Source organism: Lepidochelys kempii, chromosome 9 (assembly GCF_965140265.1).
Source record: "Lepidochelys kempii isolate rLepKem1 chromosome 9, rLepKem1.hap2, whole genome shotgun sequence".
Taxonomy (NCBI): domain Eukaryota; kingdom Metazoa; phylum Chordata; order Testudines; family Cheloniidae; genus Lepidochelys; species Lepidochelys kempii.
The window spans coordinates 89,890,473-89,910,687 of NC_133264.1; the positions used below are offsets into that span (position 1 = coordinate 89,890,473).

The 20,215-nt window shown below is 44.7% G+C and overlaps 1 protein-coding gene across 1 annotated transcript in view; it reads right to left on the reverse strand.

The window, feature by feature from the left end:
• Positions 1 to 14,789: 14,789 nt before the first annotated feature.
• The window catches only part of COMMD5 (COMM domain containing 5), a 28,831-nt gene continuing 23,405 nt past the window's right edge, over positions 14,790 to 20,215 (reverse strand). The window contains exon 7 of the mRNA XM_073361363.1: positions 14,790 to 15,050. Within this exon, the coding sequence (XP_073217464.1) occupies positions 14,949 to 15,050 (102 nt within the window). The 3' untranslated portion in view covers positions 14,790 to 14,948. The remainder of the gene's footprint in view (positions 15,051 to 20,215) is intronic.

Below are 20,215 nucleotides of genomic sequence, written 5' to 3' on the forward strand. Positions count from 1 at the left end.
CGGGGGGGGGGCGGGGTTCGCCTCCCCCCCTCCCCCATCCCGGGGAGCGCTGGGGCCGGGCCCTTACATAAAGCCCGCAGCTAGCTTTGTAACGCCTGGCAGCACAGCAGGGGCGGAGGGCGTGGGGAGAGCCAGGCGCCTGCAGGCTCTCCGTGCTGCCGGGCGGGCTCTGCCCTCTGCCCCCGTCGGGGCGCTCTCCGGGCCGGTGGCAGCAGGCGGTGCTGGGCGCCCGGTCCGCTGCCGGGACTCCTGGCTGCGAAACTCACGGGACGACACAGGCGAAAACCCACTGACGGGGCGGGGGGACGGGGACCCCGCTGTGCCCGCAGGGCGATGGCCTGCGAGAGCTTTCCACTTCCCCGGAGGCTGGTGACAGGCTCGCGTCCCTTACCCAGCCCAGAGCACGCATGGGGCTGAGAAACAGTGTCCCCCCCACCCCCCCCCGGCTCTCGCGCCTCGCCTGACCCACTGAGAGGGCCCCTCTTGCCACACACTGAGGAGCAATCAACTTGCAGAGCAGCATCTAAGCGTTTCCCCCCACCCTGCCCTGGGGGTTTATGCATTGCAGAACCTGGACAAATCTTCCTCCTCCGCGGGGATAGCCGGGTCATTGCAAATGGGTTTGTCTCAGTTACTGTGTTTATTTTACCTGGCAAGGGCTAATTAGGCACACATTAGGAAGGAAAAAACAACGCACTCCCCCCCCCCCCCCCCAACCCTTTTTGTAAGGGTTTTAGCAACGTGGTCCAGTGATCCTCACATTTAAAACCACACTTGCATAACGCCCTACTCACAACATAGTGGTGGTGAGAAGCCTAATTCCTTAATGTATTCAAAATGCTTAGCGCTGAAACCATAGGGGTTTTATTACTACAGTATTAATAAACCACCAGTTAAAGATACAATTTCAAAGACCAGTGTCATTACAAAACAAAAGAATCCAGTCTCCACCCCAAGACACAAATGGAGTTATACAAGATTTAATTACAGTCTATTGTAATAATTCTTTATAAACAAATGCATGCCACTTTTAAGGAACTGTAGAACATATTTACATTTCACCACACTTAGACTCACCAGAACATTCGATAAGTAGCAACACATCTTGTCTACTTTGTCTTGTTCAGTCATGTAATATCTCGTCTTGTGTGTGTGTATATATACATATACACACCAGTTTTTAGATTAACAAAATTTAGGTATAGATAGCTATAACAAAAAGCTTATCTTATATAAGGTTAGCTATGTTGACCTCTTCACTGTAATTTTCAGTATGGATTGGCCTAGAGGGATCTTTAGGGTAAATCCACCTCAAAGGATACTGGAAGACATTTAAAAAAATCAATTGTACTACCACAGAATTAATGTTTACATGCATTTGCTTCAAAATGAGTGTACTTGATTGCAGGGTTTTTTTGTTTTTGTTTTTTGTTTGCAATTGTTCATAGAGGTAGAGCTTTAGATTGCACATTTTTAGAAACTGATCTACATAGGTGAATTTTCAAAACCTCATGTAAAAATATAAGCCATTGTCACAATATGTCCATTCAACCATGTCCATGGTAGGACACTTTACCACGCCATGCTAGTAGCAAGTAATCTGGTATCATTGCATGACAAAGCATGGCAGCATATGGTCCCGGTGTTTGCTGGCATTCAAGCAACATCCATTCTTTATCTCTCTGTGTTATCCTCAGGAGAGTGATATAGTTCATGGTAACCTGGTTGAAATAGGGGAATTTAATTAGGGGGACATTCAGAGGTGGCCGTTCCTACTGGGCTGTTTGCTTGTGGCTGAAAAGAAATCCTCCCCGCAGTTAGCCACACGGAGGGAGAGGGGACATTGGTGCTGAGCTGTTCGCCTTTGGCTAGCAGGGATTTTTCCTGATACCAGCCACGCGGTGGGGGGAGGGGTAAAGTGATCATCCCAGAGAATTGGATGGGGGTAGGAGGTTAGTTTGGTTTCTGCTGCTGCCTGTTAACAGGAAAACTGCAGCACTAAATGGTCAACTCAACGTGCTTTGTTTGGTATGGGAGAGGAGGGCGCTGCTGTTATGAAGGTTGCAGAAGCTGAAAGACTATGGCTTACCATGGCCGCCTGCAAGCCGAATTCTGTTGCCCAGCACTGCGTGTGTGATCTCTAACACCAAAGCTGCAGGCACTCAATGTAAGATGCAAAATGTGACCTTGTGCCAAAATCACATGTGCTATGTAATGTGAATAGTGTTGTTCACCGTGAAAGAGTATAGCCATTGTTCTGTAAAATGTATCTTTTTTAATACTTCACTCCCTTTTTTTCCTCCAGCAGCTGCAAATGTTTCAAGCCTCCCTCCTCCGTCCCAAAGGCTATCTCAGATAAGGTGGCGAAAAAAACGCACGCGCGATGAAATGTTCTCTGAGTTCATGCAGTCGTCCGGCACTGACAGAGCTCAGCAGAATGTGTGGAGGGACACAACAGCACAGTACAGGATGGTGGCCGATGAACGTGAGGAGAGGTGGCGGCAGGAAGATCAGAGGAGGCATGAGGCAACGCTGGGGCTACTGCGGGATCAAATGGACATGCTCCGGCGTCCGGTGGAGGTTCATGAACGGCAGCAGGATCACAGACTGCCTGCAGCCCCTGTTTAACCGCCTTCCCTCCTCCCCAAGTTCCATAGCCTCCTCACCCAGATGCCCAAGACCACGGCGGGGAGAGGCTCCGGGCACCCAACCACTCCACCCCAGTGGACAGCCCAAGCAACAGAAGGCTGTCATTCAAGAAGTTTTAAAGTGGCCTTTTCCTTCCCTCCTACCCTCCTCGCACACCCCACCCAGGCTACCTTGTGAGTTATCTCCCTATTTTTATAATCAATTAATAAAGAATACATGTTTTTTAAACGATAGTGACTTTATTTCCTTTGCAAGCAAGCTGTGATCGAAGGCGGGAGGGCGGGTGGCTTACAGGGAATTTAGAGGCAACCAAGGGAGCGGGTTTTCATCCAGGAGAAACAAACAGAAGTGTCACACAGTACCCTGGCCAGTCATGAAACTGGTTTTCAAAGCTTCTCTGATGCGCAGCGCTTCCTGCTGTGCTCTTTTAACCACCCTGGTGTCTGGCTGTGCGTATTCAGTGACCAGGCGATTTGCCTCAACCTCCCACCCTGCCATAAACGTCTCCCCCTTATTCTCACAGAGATTGTGGAGCACACAGCAAGCAGCAATAACAATGGGAATATTGGTTTTGCTGAGGTCTGAGCGAGTCAGTAAACTGCGCCAGCGACCCTTTAAACGTCCAAATGAACACTCTACCACCATTCTGCACTTGCTCAGCCTATAGTTGAACAGCTCCTGACTACTGTCCAGGCTGCCTGTGTACGGCTTCATGAGCCAGGGCATTAAGGGGTAGGCTGGGTCCCCAAGGATACATATAGGCATTTCAACATCCCCAACAGTCATTTTTTGGTCTGGGAAGTAAATCCCTTCCTGCAGCCATTTAAACAGACCAGAGTTCCTGAAGACGCGAGTGTCATGAACCTTTCCCGGCGATCCCATGTTGATGTTGGTGAAACGTCCCTTGTGATCCACCAGAGCTTGCAGCACCATTGAAAAGTACCCCTTGCGGTTTATGTACTGGCTGCCCTGGTGGTCCGGTCCCAAGACAGGGATACGGGTTCCATCTATAGCCCCACCAGTTAGGGAATCCCATTGCAGCAAAGCCATCCACTGTGACCTGCACATTTCCCAGGGTCACTACCTTTGATAGCAGCAGCTCAATGATTGCGTTGGCTACTTGCATCACAGAAACCCCCACAATAGATTTGCCCACTCCAAACTGATTACCGACTGATGGGTAGCTGTCTGGCGTTGCAAGCTTCCACAGGGCTATTGCCACTTGCTTGTGAACTGTGAGGGCTGCTCTCATCTTGGTATTCTTGCGCTTCAGGGCAGGGGAAAGCACGTCACAAAGTTCCATGGAAGTGTCCTTACACATGTAACCCTTCTGCCAGGCCAAGTTGATAGCAGCAAGGGCCGGGTTCAGTACACAGGGGTTCCCTCTCATTAAAGCAAATGCAAAACTGGCTCGAGCCCCCACCCAGTGACCTGGGAAAATCTTACACACCTCCTGGGCGCCTCAAGGAGGCAATACTTCCCCTCTCGCAAGCACAGAGTCTTGGTGAGTCTTGGTGTAGTAGAGAATCTTTAATAACGTGAGGCAAACAACATCAGCATTAAATTGGGGAAACACCACAACTAGTGTTCATTAACCAAACCATGAACACCGACCCACCCCAGAAAAATTGGGCCACATCCTTTCCCTCAGGCTCTTGAGTCCCAGAACCCAAATGTCTCTTGAGTCCAGCAATCCACAAATCACCCAAAGTCCAAAAAAAAAGTCCAGCCCCGGAGTTCAAAAGTTCACCTGCAGAGTGTTACTCCCCAATCTGGCTAAAATGTGCCTGGGTGTGGGGGAAAGAGGTAAGGGGCACCTTAAGTGTCCTGAAGCTGACTGCCCCACAGGGCTCTGCTCCGCTCCACCACGACCGGCTCCGCTCTGCACAGCTCGCCGTCTCATGACCGGCTCCGCTCAGCTCACCGTCTCACGAACACACCGCCGTCTCACGACCGGCTCCACTCAGCTCGCCGTCTCACGAACACACCGCCGTCTCACGACCGGCTCCACTCAGCTCGCCGTCTCACAAACACACCGCTGTCTCGCGACCGGCTCCGCTCAGCTCGCCGTCTCACGAACAAACCGCTGTCTCGCAAACAGCTCCGCTGCACACTAGATCTTCCGGCTCCCCACTACTTGACACAGTGCTCAGTGATTTCAGCTCTCAGTGATTTCAGCTCATAGTAGTGATAGCCTTAGTGCTGGTGCACCATAAGGCTGAAGTGAATTCAGCACAGTACCTGTAACAAAACTCTTAATAGACCCAAAATTAGCTCTGACATTCCACAGTGGAGAGAGACAGAGGTGCAATTGGTGCTTCAGGCCCTCACAAAGGGGCCTACACCACCAGGCATTAATACCTGTCTCAAGTCTCTCTCAATTCACAGAGTTTTGGAACCCATGTCCCTTGCCTAGTGAGTGCTACTCAGTTGATGGTGAGTCCTCCATCATAACAAAAAGGCCAAGTACAGTTCCAAGCACAGTTCCCATAATCAGGGTACTAACAATTTATTCTTCCCGCCCCAATAACAGAGACACTGGGGATCCCACAGCAGCCAAAGTAACCATTTGGGCAGTTATGGCCTCATTCTAGGCGGGGTGGGTGTGCCTATGCAAATGAGATCAGCCCCTGAAGTTCTTTTCCACAACTTGCCACACCTCACCACCAGATGTCAGGGTGGAGCCCACCCTGTCTCTGCTTACACACATGCAAAAGTTTTGGAGCCACTGGGAATCATCCCAAACCTGCAACACTATGTGGTCCCACCACTCCGTGTTTGTTTCCCATGCCCAGAATCGGTGTTCCATGGCATGAGCCTGCCCCAGTAACACCAGGATCTCCAAATTGTTGGGGACCGCAGATTTAGAGAAATCTGTGTTTATGTCCTCATCACGGCGCTGCCGTTGCCTCCTCGCCTGGTTTTTTAGGTGCTGGTTCTGCATAAACTGCACGATAATGTGCAAGGTGTTTACAATGGTCATAACTGCTGCAGTGAGCTGAACGGGCTCCATGCTTGCTGTGCTATGGCGTCTGCTCGGACAAATCCAGGGAAAAGGGCGCAAAATGATTGTCTGTTGTTGCTTTCATGGAGGGAGGGAGGGTTGACTGAAGACATTTACCCATAACCACCCGCGACAAATTTTTGGCCCCATCAGGCATTGGGAGCTCAGCCAAGAATTCCAATGGGCAGCGGGGACTGCGGGAACTGTGGGATAGCTACCCACAGTGCACCACTCGGAATGTCGACGCTTGCCATGGTACCGTGGATGCACACCGCTGAATTAATGTGCTTAGTATGGACGCATGCACTCGACTTTATACAATCTGTTCCCAAAAATCGACTTCTGTAAAATTGGAGTACTTTCGTAGTGTAGACGTGGCCTAAACAGATAAGAGACAAGATGGGAGGGGAAATAAAGGTAAAGTGATTTGTACAAGGTTGCACAGCAGGCTAGTAGTAGAAACTCTGGGGTGGATCCTCAGCTGTCTTTGACATCAACAGAGCTATGACAGTGTATGCCAGCCGATGCTCTGGTCCTTGGTCTCCTGAGTCCCAATCCAGCGCCCTAGCTATTAAACCATACAGCATCTCCTTAGAAAATGTTCAGAATCCAAACACGTTGTCAGGTAAAACTATTTAATTAAAATAAACTGATTAATTGAATAACTGTTTTCAGTAATTCTGTACTTGGAAAGTCAGGTGATAGCTCAAAAGTACAGCAGAGCCCCTCAGCAAATAGTTCAAAAAAGGCATGAAAACCAAAGTACTTACCTATTAATTACAGTATTTTAAATTAGGCAAACATTAATAAAAACAGGTAATTAGTGCACATGCCATAATCATGTTTTATACTTAAACCCCCCCCCCAAAAAAAACCAAAACCCTAAAACAAGTTGACTGATGAAACATACACATCTTATTTGTATTTGGAGTTCTCTCCAAAAAATGTACATTATTTTGTTAATAAAATGTTAACGTTAATAAAAAGAAGGGAGGGAGAGGTGTTATTTAAGTTAAGGGCCAAGAACAGATGGATATACACTGACCATCAATGAGTTTGGGCTTGAAACTAGACAAGGATTTCTGACCATCAGAGGACAGAGTGATGTTCGTGAAGAGTCCCCCCAAAGGGAACAGTGGTGGGCAAAAAACCTAGCTTGTTTCAAGACTGAGCTTACTACTGAGTTTGTGGAGGGGTTGTTATGAGGTTACATACTATGGCAAATGGCCCATCTTCATCTGCTATTAGCAAATATCTCCACCGGCCAGAGATGGGACACTAGATGGGAAGGGCTCTGACTTACTATGGAGAATTCTTTCCCAGGGGTCTGGCTGGTGGGTCTTGCCCACAAGCGCAGGGTCTGATTGCCATGTTTGGAGTCGGGAAGGAATTTCCCCCCAAGTCTGATTGGCAGAAACTCTGGAGGGGTCCCGCCTTCCTCTGCAGCATGGGGCATGAGACACTTGCTGATTTCAACTACTGTAAATGGTGGATTCTATATAACTTGAAATCTTTAAATCAAGATTTGAGGACTTTAGTAACTGAATCAGAGGTTATGGGCCTATTGCACAAGTGGGTGGGTGAGGTTCTGTGGCCCGCAATAGGCAGGACGTCAGACCAGATGATCATGATGTCCCTTTTGGCCTTAGAGACTATGAAAGTATAAGGAAAACATCTGTTTTTTTTCTTTTAGAACTCAGGATAGCAACATTTTCTTTTCATTGCAGTGGCTTTTATAGCTTTGTGATTTTCATAACCATTGGCCTGAAAACCATTATGAGTCAAAGTCTGTTCTGTGAAGGAGAGTGACCTAACCAGTAACAAGTAGTGCTGTAATAATGATTATGGGCAGTGGGACATGCTAACAGTTAACATATAGTAAACACCAAAGAGATAGAAGGTAGTGGTGGAAAGGGGGTACAAACTTGGCCTAAGGGGATGAAGCTAGGGAAGGAAAAATTTCATAACAGTGAGAGCTCTCTAAAGGATGTGGGAAAGACTCCCAAGGGAAGTGTTGGAGGTCCAGCCACTTTCAAACTAGCCTGACAAAACACTGTGAAATGTACTTTGTGAACAATCCTCCTCTAGCAGGAACATGGACTGGAAGATTTGAAGAAGGGAGGGCAGCTTTGCAAAGGGGCCACTCCAATTGTGGGAGCTGCGTGCTCATAAGCATTCAGAGTGCAGACCTTGACTCCAACCCAGGAAACAGTTCCTCATCATGGAAGGCCTTTGGAGCAGAATCCATGGGAGTTCTGTGGGAAAAACCCTACCAACTAAATTCTACCCAGTAATCCTTGTGCCAGCTCCGGGTTTGCTGGGATGTGTCTGTGCATATTGCCAGTCATAATTTGGTACCTGCTAACGTGGGGCCTGGGAATGATGAAGTGAGATAGGGAGATAGCCTTACACTCTATACTTTCAAGTATTTTAATGGTGAAAATGTCCCAGAACCACAAATATTTGGTCCTCTGCACCTCCCCAGACAGTCCAGCAAAGCCCACGTTAGCGAAGTGCACCTCTACAAATCAAGCTGACACACTAAGCTAGATTGCAATGTTTTCTGTATAACAGACCCTGGAAGCACGATTTGGAGCTTGGCATTCATATGTAGATTCAGAGCAGCAGGAGGTCACGAGGTGCCTTCTGGTTAGGAAGCAGAAGAGAAAGGAACCACTGCCTACTTGCATTGCTCATCAGATTAAGAAACTGATTTATCCTACACTTAAACAGAAAAAGTTGAAGCTAGCAGGTGACTCACTCTGAAAAAACACAAATCTCCCTTGTATGATTTTTCTACTAAGACAAAAGAAGAGTTTCTGCTTTTTAAAGACAGGGAGTACAGAACTGGTCTTTCTCAAGCAGTTAATGACTGGTATAATAAACACAATGAAAGCTACGAACACTGTGAATGACTGGTATAATAAACACGAGGAAAGCTACGAACACTATGACTTCATTCTTGAACTTTCTCTTAGGTTTATACTCTGTTATTATAATTGAGAACAGGAACATAATATAAACACTCCAATAGTGTTTTTCCTGTATTCAAGAAGTTGAAGGCGATGAAATTCTGTCCCATTGAAGTCAATGGCAAAACTCCCACTGACTTCAAGGGGGTCAGGATTTCACTCACAGCGTTAGAGAGATGGATATGAACGTCACCTAGCAATTATGTAACCAAAGTGGAATTTTTAGTCTATGCACTTTCTCCATAATAACCAATAGGCATGAATATTTTTTGACTGCTGACTTAGAGTTCAGCCAATGCATTGTTTTTAAAGGCAGGGGAATAAGAATCATTACTGTAGATCTGACCTTATATGATGGGAAACAGCAAGGATTCCTAGTTAGATGGAGGACATAGAGTCAGGAAATGTTGGTTCTATTACTTTATCTGCCGTTGTGACTCTGTGTGAGCTTGGGTAATTCCCTTTAACTCTCTGTGCCTCAGTTTCCCCATCGGTAAAATACTACTGATGCTTTGAGATCTGCAGTGCTATTATATATGCTGAAGATTATTTATAGTGAAAACAATCAAGTCAGATTTCCATTTTGATATGCTCTCATTGAGAGGAAAGGCACTGGTGGAAAATTATGTAACTATTACATGTTTCATTGTTAGAAATTTATTACAACTAAAATCAACATATAGAAGTAAAGGCAATTGTGAAAAACCGTTTGAGTAGATTCTAGGGATCAGCAGACAGAAGACAAAGAGAGAACTTGGATTTGTTTTTTCAGGGAAAACTACAAATGAAATCTGTGAAAATCCTTGTTACCTACTGATCCATGAACACAGTGTAACGAGTAAGAAGCAACACCATTTCCATGCAAGGCTCATATCTTCATAATTGATGACTGACTAGTGATCATCTTGACAAGGCCTTGGGACTAGCAAAATGAGCATTGCATTCAATTCCATTTTGAACTAGGTGATACAGAAAGAGAAGAACTCGCATGGTATTGTGATAATCAAACTGAGAGCTGGATAGAAAACGGAACATCTGTTCCATGGGAGATCCCAACACTTCAAAATCTGATTTCATTCCAAAATGGAATGAAGTAAAATTTTTGAAATTGCCAATGAAATGGAAATTCCAAATAATTTCAATTCAGGTACATCAGTGTTTTGCTTAGATATCAAAACATTAATATAAAATAGCAATTCCATGAATACTTTAAAAGTGGAAACAAAACATTTTGATGTTATCAAAATGAAAAGGGAAAATTGTTTTGACTTTCTTCCATTAAAAGTGGTAAGTTCCCATGAAATGTTTTGCTTTAAATGAAATTGCATTTGCCAGCAGAAAACCGTTCTGTCAATTTTTTTTGACCAGCTTTATCAAATTCCATTTGCTGCACAGAAGATGGAAAATCCCCAGGTTTTCAACACATGTGCAAATTATATTTTTGCTTAGAACAAACCCCTGCTTAAGATGACATTGTCTTACTGCAAGTTAGACTTGTGGAGTGTAGGGTTGAGTGTCTTTCAGGGCACTGGACACAGTGATTGCAGAAAGAAGCTAGTCATATCATTTCCAGCTCTGTTGAACATGGGAGTGAAATCAGAATCAAGCTTAAAATTTATATGTATCCAAAAGATTTTCATAGTTCTTGTTGGCCCATGGGTAAGACAGACGATCACATGAAGCCCGCAAAACTTGTGAGGTACAGCAGTGTAAGTTTGAAGGTAACTATCTCAGCATAGTTTATGTGGGAGAGAGGAAAAGCTTCTCATCCACAAATGATGAGTAAACTATTGGTTTACACTACACATGAGAAGTATGAGAAGTCCATAGGAGCAGAGGCAGCCCTGAGTTAGGGCTAATCTTTGGATTGGGGCATAGACGGCTGCAGTTACAAGAGAAACCACTGATACCACAAGGAACACTACTATGGAAGGAGGAAATGATTTACAGATACTTCAAATCTTGATGCTGGCCAGTAGAAAGAATGCCCCACTGTCCTATTTAGAATGGCTTAAATAATGGCAGAACATTTTGTACTGGCAGTCGTTTACAAACACGAGAGATATTGAAAAAGAATTAATTAATGAAAGCTCAGCTGAGATTTAGATTTTCAATTCAGAAGACACGTATGTCTAATATTCAGAGGGAAAAATTAAAACAAGGGATTGTAGGAACCCATGTTTTGGATCAAGAGGTAATAAAGTAATTCCAATAATCAGTTGGTTTGGAAAATCTTAAATCAGTGGAACCAAAAAGGAGACATTAATTTACCGAAATCTATGGGCCACCTTGAGCCATGGGGGTCAGGGTCGTTCACTTATAGCCTTTCCACGTTTCAGTGCCTAACTCCTTTTTTATTTTTTTTCTATCTGGGCCTGATCCAAAGCCTGTTGGAGTCAATGGAGAGACTCCCATTGACTCCAACAGGCTGTGGATCAGGCCTTTTGTGAGTCACTGATAAGATGTGCCTGCCAGGAGTCAGAAGGGCTGGATCTTAATCGACACAGGATAGTAGGTGGGTGAAAGGCTGGATTCTTACCTGCTCAAATCATAACCCACTGATTTGTTTGGCAACTTACAGTACAAACAGGTGTTTAGATTTCATAGACATGGAAGATATTTTTTGTAGACTCAAACAACTCACTGCCTTGGGATTCGGACTGTCTCTTCTCAAAGAAAACTCCTCCTAAAAATATATTCACTCTACTGAGCCATTCTTCTCTAGAAGCATCAAAGACCTGCCAAGGCAGATGGAGGAGTTTGGACTTGCCTCACTAGTTAGTTGGAAACACAATTGTTCTATAGGAACTGTGATGGGCTGATGTGCTAGAATCTAGCACTAAAGGAAACTGATAGAATTTAAGCGGCATGCCAGCTCTACCCTTAACTTGCTGATGACTTTGTACAAGTCAATATCCTTCTATGAGAATTGACCCATTTGATAAATTGGTCACTAAACGCACCTGGCCTTAGGGACATGTTGCGTGGCTTGTTTGCAAAGCATTTTAAGATCCTCAGATGAAAGCTAAGTATTTTTAATGTTAATTATGGTGGAAATGCTTGAGTCACGCTGCTCCCGATCAGCTATCTCTGTTCATTCACTCAGAGCCTCAACCCAGTTCCTCGACCTTGCACAAGGGAAGGGAAATCTTGTTATATTGCACTTACCTGAGATTCCTAGGGGTTCAGAGGCACAAGACTTTATTTTTAAGCAGCAGCTGTATATCTTATACCACAGAAAATGCTAACGGCTTCAAATACATTTTTCCAATGAGAGAGGATTAGATGTGGTTATTAGGTTATTGAGGTGATGGTTAGGGCTAGAACTGTACAACTTACGAATTCTGATTTATATTGTGAAGTTGTGTTCTGAAAAATGGTTTTATAATGTGCTTTTATGTACATGGATCAACCACTACTGAAAGGCACAGTAGCAGTTACACACCAGACAGGGGAAATGGGAAATACTTAAGATTAACAACAATACTTAGACCTCACAAAGCTTATGCTAAAAATCAAAACAAAAAACAGCTGCATTCTTTGAAAAACCAGTTTAGCTGATTCCTCAGAAGATAGGAGCTGTGGAAAGTTAACTGGGAGTAAAACAAGAGAGACCAGGTGCCCAGAAGGGGTAGAAATCACAAGAATAAGGGGAGTGGGACAGGAGGAGGAAGTGTGGGGCAAGAGACAACAAGGTCACAGGAACTGGGTAAGGGGCTCCCACCTGAAGGAGATACCAGCTAGCATACAGCAGCCTGCATGAGGAGGGGACACCCTCTCTGCCTGGCTTCCTGGACCCAGATAATTCCTCAAGGGCTTACAAGGGAAGGATGAGCTAGAAAGTGAGGGACATTGTAGTTTCAGATGTTTATTTTGTATGTTTTGTATGATCTGTACTCTCCTCTTTTACATGATTAAGTACAGAAGAGCACAAAGGTGCCAGACTGAGTAAAGTGTCTCTCTGTATGTTGAATGCTGCATAACTGCTGCATGGCTCCGAGAGTTAAACTGTAAACCAGAAACTTCACACCTTTTGGGGCTGAGTTCTGGGAGAGGGGTGTGTTTAAAGTAACTGGAGTAGCTTGGAAGTCTGTACCCCTGGGACCTACAGCAGGTGGACTGAGGAGCCCCATTACCTTGAAATACTAACAGATGAGAGTCAGCACCCACGAAATGTGTCAGAGTGACCTAGGGAGGAACTAGTCCTGCAGCCTACTGATGCTCTAGAAGCTTAAAATACCCCAGAGATCCAGAGCACAGAGGTATGGATTCCGCTCACAGCTGTCCTAGTGGCTGGCTAGGAGGGGACACTTGCTAGGATCTGGAATACTTGATAGAGATATTATGTTAGAATCCTTTGGCACTGAGCAATAGGAATACAGAATAATGGCTATTTTGTAAAGAGAGCTCACAACAATGTGGTAAATTGACGATGACAACTATAGTTGTCGCAAACATGATATGGAAGCAGTTACACATCCTTCTAAAACACGATCATTCACAAAGGACTGGTTTCAGAATAGCAGCCGTGTTAGTCTGTATTCGCAAAAAGAAAAGGAGGACTTGTGGCACCTTAGAGACTAACCAATTTATTTGAGCATGAGCTTTCGTGAGCTACAGCTCACTTCATCGGATGCATACTGTGGAAAACACATTAGGGAGATTGATATACATAGAGAGCATGAAACAATGGGTGTTACCATACACACTGTCACCAGAGTGATCACTTAAGATGAGCTATAGCTCCTTCTCAAGGACAAGTACTCCTTCTCAAAGGACGTGCATTCCCACCCATCCATCCACTGCATGCTCTTAGACCTTTAGCTCTTATTTGCATTGGACTTTCAGGAAGATAATAGAACATTTGGATACAGCGCCAAGTCTGGCTTATGGCAACAAGATGTGACCCTGCAATCTTCAGATATTTTGATTCGTTTCAGCAGGAAGTCACGCAGTCTAAAATAATGCTACAGTCTGAAGTCAGTCCAACATCATGTCAGTGTATTTTTATGCCTATTGTGGTTCTGAAAAAACCAAGAACCGACTTGTCCTCTCCCACACAAAAACATGGGGGAGTGAAAAAGGCTTTCTTGAAACTTCATGCATTTAATTTCATGTATCTGTGTGTGTGTGTGTGGACAAGGGAGAGTTTTGCAACCATACCAGACACAGGGGCACCAGATGACTAGATGGCGCTACTGAGTCAGAAGATCAGCAGGTAGCTAATATAATCCCGTCCTTAAAAACTACAATACACGCTACGTAAAATGCCTTTGACAGGTAAATCCCATGGTTCCAACGCCTATGCGCTGTGTTGTCTTCATGCTATTACCCAGCCTCCACACCTCCCCAGCAGCAAAACTCACTGAAGCCTGGGTTCATGAACACATGCATCCCTACTCCGCAAAGCACTTAAACGCATGCTTGCTGTCCCATTGAAGCCAGTGGGACTTAAACACAGGCTTAAAGTTAGGACGGTTCTTACGTGCTTTTCTCAAAAGGGATGACTTAAGCATGTGCGTAAGTGCTTTCCTGAATCAGGATCTCAAGCACCACTGCGCTACCTTTCTGCTCAAGAGGAGTAGGAAACAATGGGCAACAAGAAGCTTTGGATTTCTGCTTGGAAGTCCAGCAGGTAACCAGAGCAGCATGCTACATGGAACAGTTGCCCACCCATGACAACCTGGTGAGGGGCTCTTACAGGCTCAAGTTCCACCCCCCTGCTGTTTGCACAGCTCTAGCTGGTTGGACTAGATTTCTTCTTTCCCGCTCCACTGGCTCCCAATTTTCTTTAAATTACCTTTTTAAACTGTCACTGCACCTCACTCACTTGTGGAGAATGCACATATTTTGAGAACAGACAGCAATTTGATTTGTATGAAACTTGCTCAATTTCCTATATTTGTCATGCTGTTTACAGAGAGTTTTTTTAATTTCAAGCATTGCAAAGTTTTTTTATGTTACATATGAAGGGGCTTTCGGTAGCAAGCTTTCTAAAATAATTAGAGATGAATCATTATCATGAAGCAATGGTTCTTACATCTATTAGGACAGTTATTTTAAAAATGTTTTGATGAATCATACAGAAGCGCTCACAAACAGTGGATTATACCATGTTCATAAGTATATTTCTTAGGAGAAAATAAGTTTGAGAAAACAGCAGAGGCTTTTAACACTTTAATTGAAAAATATTTACAGCAGATGTTAGAAATGTTATGTTACAATACTGATACATGCAAAATGGTTCTGGATCTTTATTTTGCATTTCACAATTCTCTTTCAGGTTTTCCAAGTGGTTCTATTAATTTGCTGTTTGGAAGTGTTCAGTCCTGGATTTTCAGAATGCTTCTTTTCTCCAGATCATTCATTTCCTTCAATATCAGGGCAACGTTGTACCTTAATTCTTGAAACTTTACAACTGGCACCTGAAACATAAGATTCATTAGAATTATGACTCATCTGGCTAATATACCCATGCAGACAGAAAACATTCGAGAACATCAGGCCCATATAGGTTCAGACAGGTTTTATAGATTTTAAGCAAAAGATCAGAGGCTAACAAAATGCTAGGTAATAACATAAGAATGACCACAGTAAGTCAGACCAGTGGTCTATCTAGCTCAGTATCTGTCTTCCGAGTGGCCGGTGCCAGGTGCTTCAGAGGGACTGAACAGAACAAGGCGATTTATCAAGTGATCCATCCCCTGTGGTCTAGTCCCAGCTTGTGGCAGTCAGAGGTTTAGGGACACCAAAGGCATGGGGTTGCATCCCTGACCATCTTGGCTAATAACCACTGATGGACCTAACCTCCGTGAACTTATCTAATTCTTTTTTGAATCCAGTTATACTTTTGGCCTTCTCAACATCCCTTGGCAACAGGTTTCACAGTTTGTGTGAAGAAATACTTCCTTCTGTTTGTTTTAAACCTGCTGCCTATTCATTTCATGGGGTGATGCCTGGTTCATGTGTCATGTGAAGGGGAAATAACACTTCCCTATTCACTTTCTCCACATCCATCATGATTTTACAGACCTCTGTCAACCCCCCTTAGTCGTCTCTTTTCCCAGTCTTTTTAATCTCCTCACATGGAAGCTGTTCCATCCCCCTCATCATTTTTGTTGCCCTTCTCTGCACCTTTCCCAATTCTAGTGTATCTTTTTTGAGATGGGGCAACCAAGGAGGCCACACAGGATCAACCAATCATGATTTAGTAAGTTACATGGCACTTTGCACTATATCTAATACAGATGCAGGCAAGGAGTTTGTTGCACCTCTGCAGATTATAAAATGCCTTTGGGACTCTTCAAGACAAGGAAGCTTTGGTGGTTCCGAGCTGCGCTGGTTTTTAAGTGCCCACTAGACCAGGGGTGGGCAAACTTTTTGGCCCAAGGGCCACATCTGTTAATAGAAATTGTATGGCGGGCCATGAATGCTCACAAAATTGGGGTGGGGTGCAGGAGGGGGTGAGAGCTCTGGTTGGAGGTGCGGGCTCCAGGGTGGGGGCCAGAAACAAGGAGTTCAGGGTGCGGGAGAGGGCTCCAGGCTGGGGAATGGGGTATGGGCTCTGGCTGGGGGTGCAGGCTGGGACTGAGGAGTCTGGGGTGTGGGAGGGTGCTCCAGGCTGGGGCGCGGGGGTTCAGAGGGTGGGAGGAGGATCAGGGCTGGGGCACGGGTGTGGGAAGGGGTGCAGGCTCTGGCTGGGGGTGTGGGCCAATGGGAGTTGCAGGGGCGGTGTTTGGGGTAGGGGCAGCAGGCAGAGCAGAGCCCCCTGGCTGCCCCTACGTGGAGGAGCTGGAGTGGGGCCATGCCGCTGCTTCCGGGAGCCACATGGTGCGGCCCCCAACCCTGCTCCCCGCCTGGAGCGCCGGTGCGAGGAAAGCCCCAGACCCTGCTCTGCAGCAGGAGCTCAAGGGCCGGATTAAAATGGCTGGCGGCCCAGATCCGGCCTGCAGTTAGCTCACCCATGCACTAGACTCTCTTCTGTAACTTTACAGCAGCACAGGAAAAGGTGGAAAAACCCACCTAAACTGAATCCGACGCTGGCCTCCGGTCTGCTCAAACGAGGAGACTTTTTTATTTTTAGACGCAAGATGGTGGTTTCAGAACATCAAATATATTTAAAAACAAGTTGTTCTTTTTTAAAATAATTTACATTTTGCAGGTCAGTCACAGCCAGAACGTTTTGAACTGTTTGGATAAGTACTGGAGTTAAAAAAAACTCTGAGTCTATTCATGCTCTGTAAATGGGAAAGTAGTTATGGGAGATGATGCCTCAGGTATAACAATGCGATTACAGGACAATGGTGCACTGTTAAGGCAGTTACGAAAAAATGTGGCCGCATGACTTTATGCAAAATGCACATTCAGATAACATTAAAACCAGCACGCTGGCTGTATTCCTATTCCCCCCCCCCGCCCTCCCTTCTTCTGGAGGTGAATAAGAAGGTTAAACAAAGTTTTATGATCCCAGTCACTTAACAGGATGTTTATGCTGATTGACAAAATACAATAAAATATGTGAGAACCAGTTTCGCCTTCGAGTTATCTTCCAAGCTGAGGTTTCTTTGTTCCCTGCTGGTTAGCATCCTAACGACTAGGGGCAAAATCCGCTCATCAGATCCATGGGCTGGATTAGAGATAAGCTGCAGAAGTGATGACTTATCCTGGCTGAAATGCACTAGGAGGAGTTACCCAGATGCTTCCATGCTCCAAATAAGGATTCTTGCAGCCTGTGCACATTTCTGCAGGCCCCAGTGGATCTTCAAATGGGCATTTGGTCTAGCTAAAACAAAGAGACCTTGAGTCCCTGATTAATTGAAGTACAGGGGTATATTAGGTGGTATGGATAATATACTCTTTACACTTTATCTTCGCTACAAAATGGCATTGTGTTAGAACATTGCTGCGAGGAGACCAATTAGCTTATAGGATGCAGACCATGATTTTGCAGTTGGTGTACATAAGGAGGATGCACGTTCAGCATCATGTCAGCCCCATGATGTTTAAATCTTGATCTGGGTAGGCTGACATGACGGAGATAACTTATCCTTGTCTCAAAGTCATGGTTAGCATCGTTCGCGAATTTGACTATTCACAGTCATATTCTCACATGACATTCACTAGCGAAGTGATGCCCTTAGATAGAATAACTCAATGGTTTTCAACTTTTTTCATTTGTGGACCCCTAAAACATTTCCAGTGGAAGTGCAGACCCCTTTGGAAATCTTAGTCTGTGGACCTCCAGGGGTCTACGGCCCACAGGTTGAAAACCACAGGAGTAACTGATGTACAGTAACAGCCTCAGATGTGATTACAATTGGAAAATAGATGGACAAATGCATAATATATGTCCGCTAATGTCAAGGTCTTAAAGCAAAGGCTAGCCAAGCAGATTGTTAATGAGGCTGAGGCTATTGCTACATTACAGAGCTTACATGGTTACAGAAATGGAATGCCTCTTGTGCATGGGTTCATGTAAAAATTGCACCCATATTCCTCATTTCACTTGGAAGACACTCATTTTTCAGCATGAAGAAACAAATCTAATGGATTTATCTTTACCACTGCAAACCCCAAGAAGCCAAATGGGGGCAGTGATCTATTAATGCCGCCAGACCCCTTGTGAGACTAAAATGTTCCTTCCACAACATGAAACTCCTATCACACGTTTGCTAAGCATAGCATGGACCACCAGTGAAGTGAGAGGAAGTCAGCACCTGATTGTGACTCTCTCATGCAGCTGAGTAGTAAAAGCGTTTTTTTTTTTTTTTCACTTAAACGACAGGCAAGCAATGTGCCTCAAAATGTTGCAGTCCCCCCTTCTTTATTTAACCACTCAGCTCCGGCAAACATGGCTTGAGACAGAAGGGTCAGCAGACCAGAGGGAATATAACTTTTGTGTGTGTGCAACAGAATAATTTTAAAGTACTATTCATTGTGGAACAATCCTTTGGATTAATTATCTTGGTCTTCCAGTCCAAACACAAACATGCCTGAGCTAGCAGGTCACTGTGTGTGCATGTTTGGGCATGAAGGAAACTTCAGAAGTGGAGAATGTTTGCCTGCTTGAATAAGGCACTTTGAACCAGAGGACAGATTTACCTCCAGATCTATTAGAGGGGCTCTAACATGTAGAAATCCTGCTCACATCCAGTTCTGCAGCACCCAGATCTATGTGGCAGGTGGATTAGGATTCAGAATGAGATATGCTGCTTGTGCATGGTGATTTGCATGCACTAGGGGAGATGCAGCAGCAGATCTCCTTGACAGGACGGCTCCACCTTTAAAAAGGTGCAGAGTTGCATTGCTGACTGCCCTTTTGGTGTCTGATGTCCCCTCTGGGAAGAAAAACATGGAACCTCGAACCCAATCCTGGCAGTTAAGGGAAGGAGGAACTGATTTTCCAATAGATTTTTGAAAATATTTGTAATTTTCAGTTGTGCTCATTTGTTTGGGTAGGGTGAAATTCACTCCTGTGCAGAAGTTTAGCACAAAGCCTATGCACCACTTAAGTCTCAGGAGCTGGCCTCTGCACAGTGATGAATTTCATCTTTTGTCATATGGCATCTTAAAGACTTCACAATGTAGCAAATCACAGTCAGGCCTTTCCAAGCAGCTTTATGTTAAGTCTTTCTGTGAAACAGTTTTCCACGTTAAACACAGTAAAGGTTGTGAAGCCAACCATTTAATCCAATACCTGGCGCATAACCACCAGATAACTAATGTATGAATTGAAGCCAAAAGCACTAACAGGTGAACTACTCATGCACACAGCGTTATTTATAGAGTGCAGCATTCTATTACAAAAGTCAAAAGTACAGACAAGTTCATGCCATTTTCTGGGAAGGCATTATGTACAATGACACAAAAAATGCCCTTGCTTAATTGGAAGTAAAAAAGGCACCAAAGTTTTCTGCTCTCTTTCTGGAAGCAGGATGTGTATTAAAGAGAAAGTGAGTAAAGATACCTGATAATTATCTTCTGTGGCAAAAGTAACAGGCTTAGTGGGGCATCTAGCATTTCATAAATTGCTTCAGTAACTTCCCAGCCATCAAAAAAACATTGTCTTATTTTAAGATTAAAGTCAATAATAAAACTATAAAAAGTGTTAATCATCAGAAATCATGCAATACTACTTCGGAGTGATTACTATTTCTTTGGAAACCAAAGTTTCAACAAAACAGATTCATAGATATTTAGGTCAGAAGGGACCGTTATGATCATCTAGTCTGACCTCCTGCACAACGCAGGCCACAGAATTTCACCCACCACTCCTGCGAAAAACCTCTCACCTATGTCTGAGCTATTGAAGTCCTCAAATCGTGGTTTAAAGACTTCAAGGAGCAGAGAATCCTCCAGCAAGTGACCCGTGCCCCATGCTACAGAGGAAGGCGAAAAACCTCCAGGGCCTCTTCCAATCTGCCCTGGAGGAAAATTCCTTCCCGACCCCAAATATGGCGATCAGCTAAACTCTGAACATATGGGCAAGATTCACCAGCCAGATATTACAGAAAATTCTTTCCTGGGTAACTCAGATCCCATACCATCTAATATCCCATCGGGCCTATTTACCATGAATATTTAATTACCA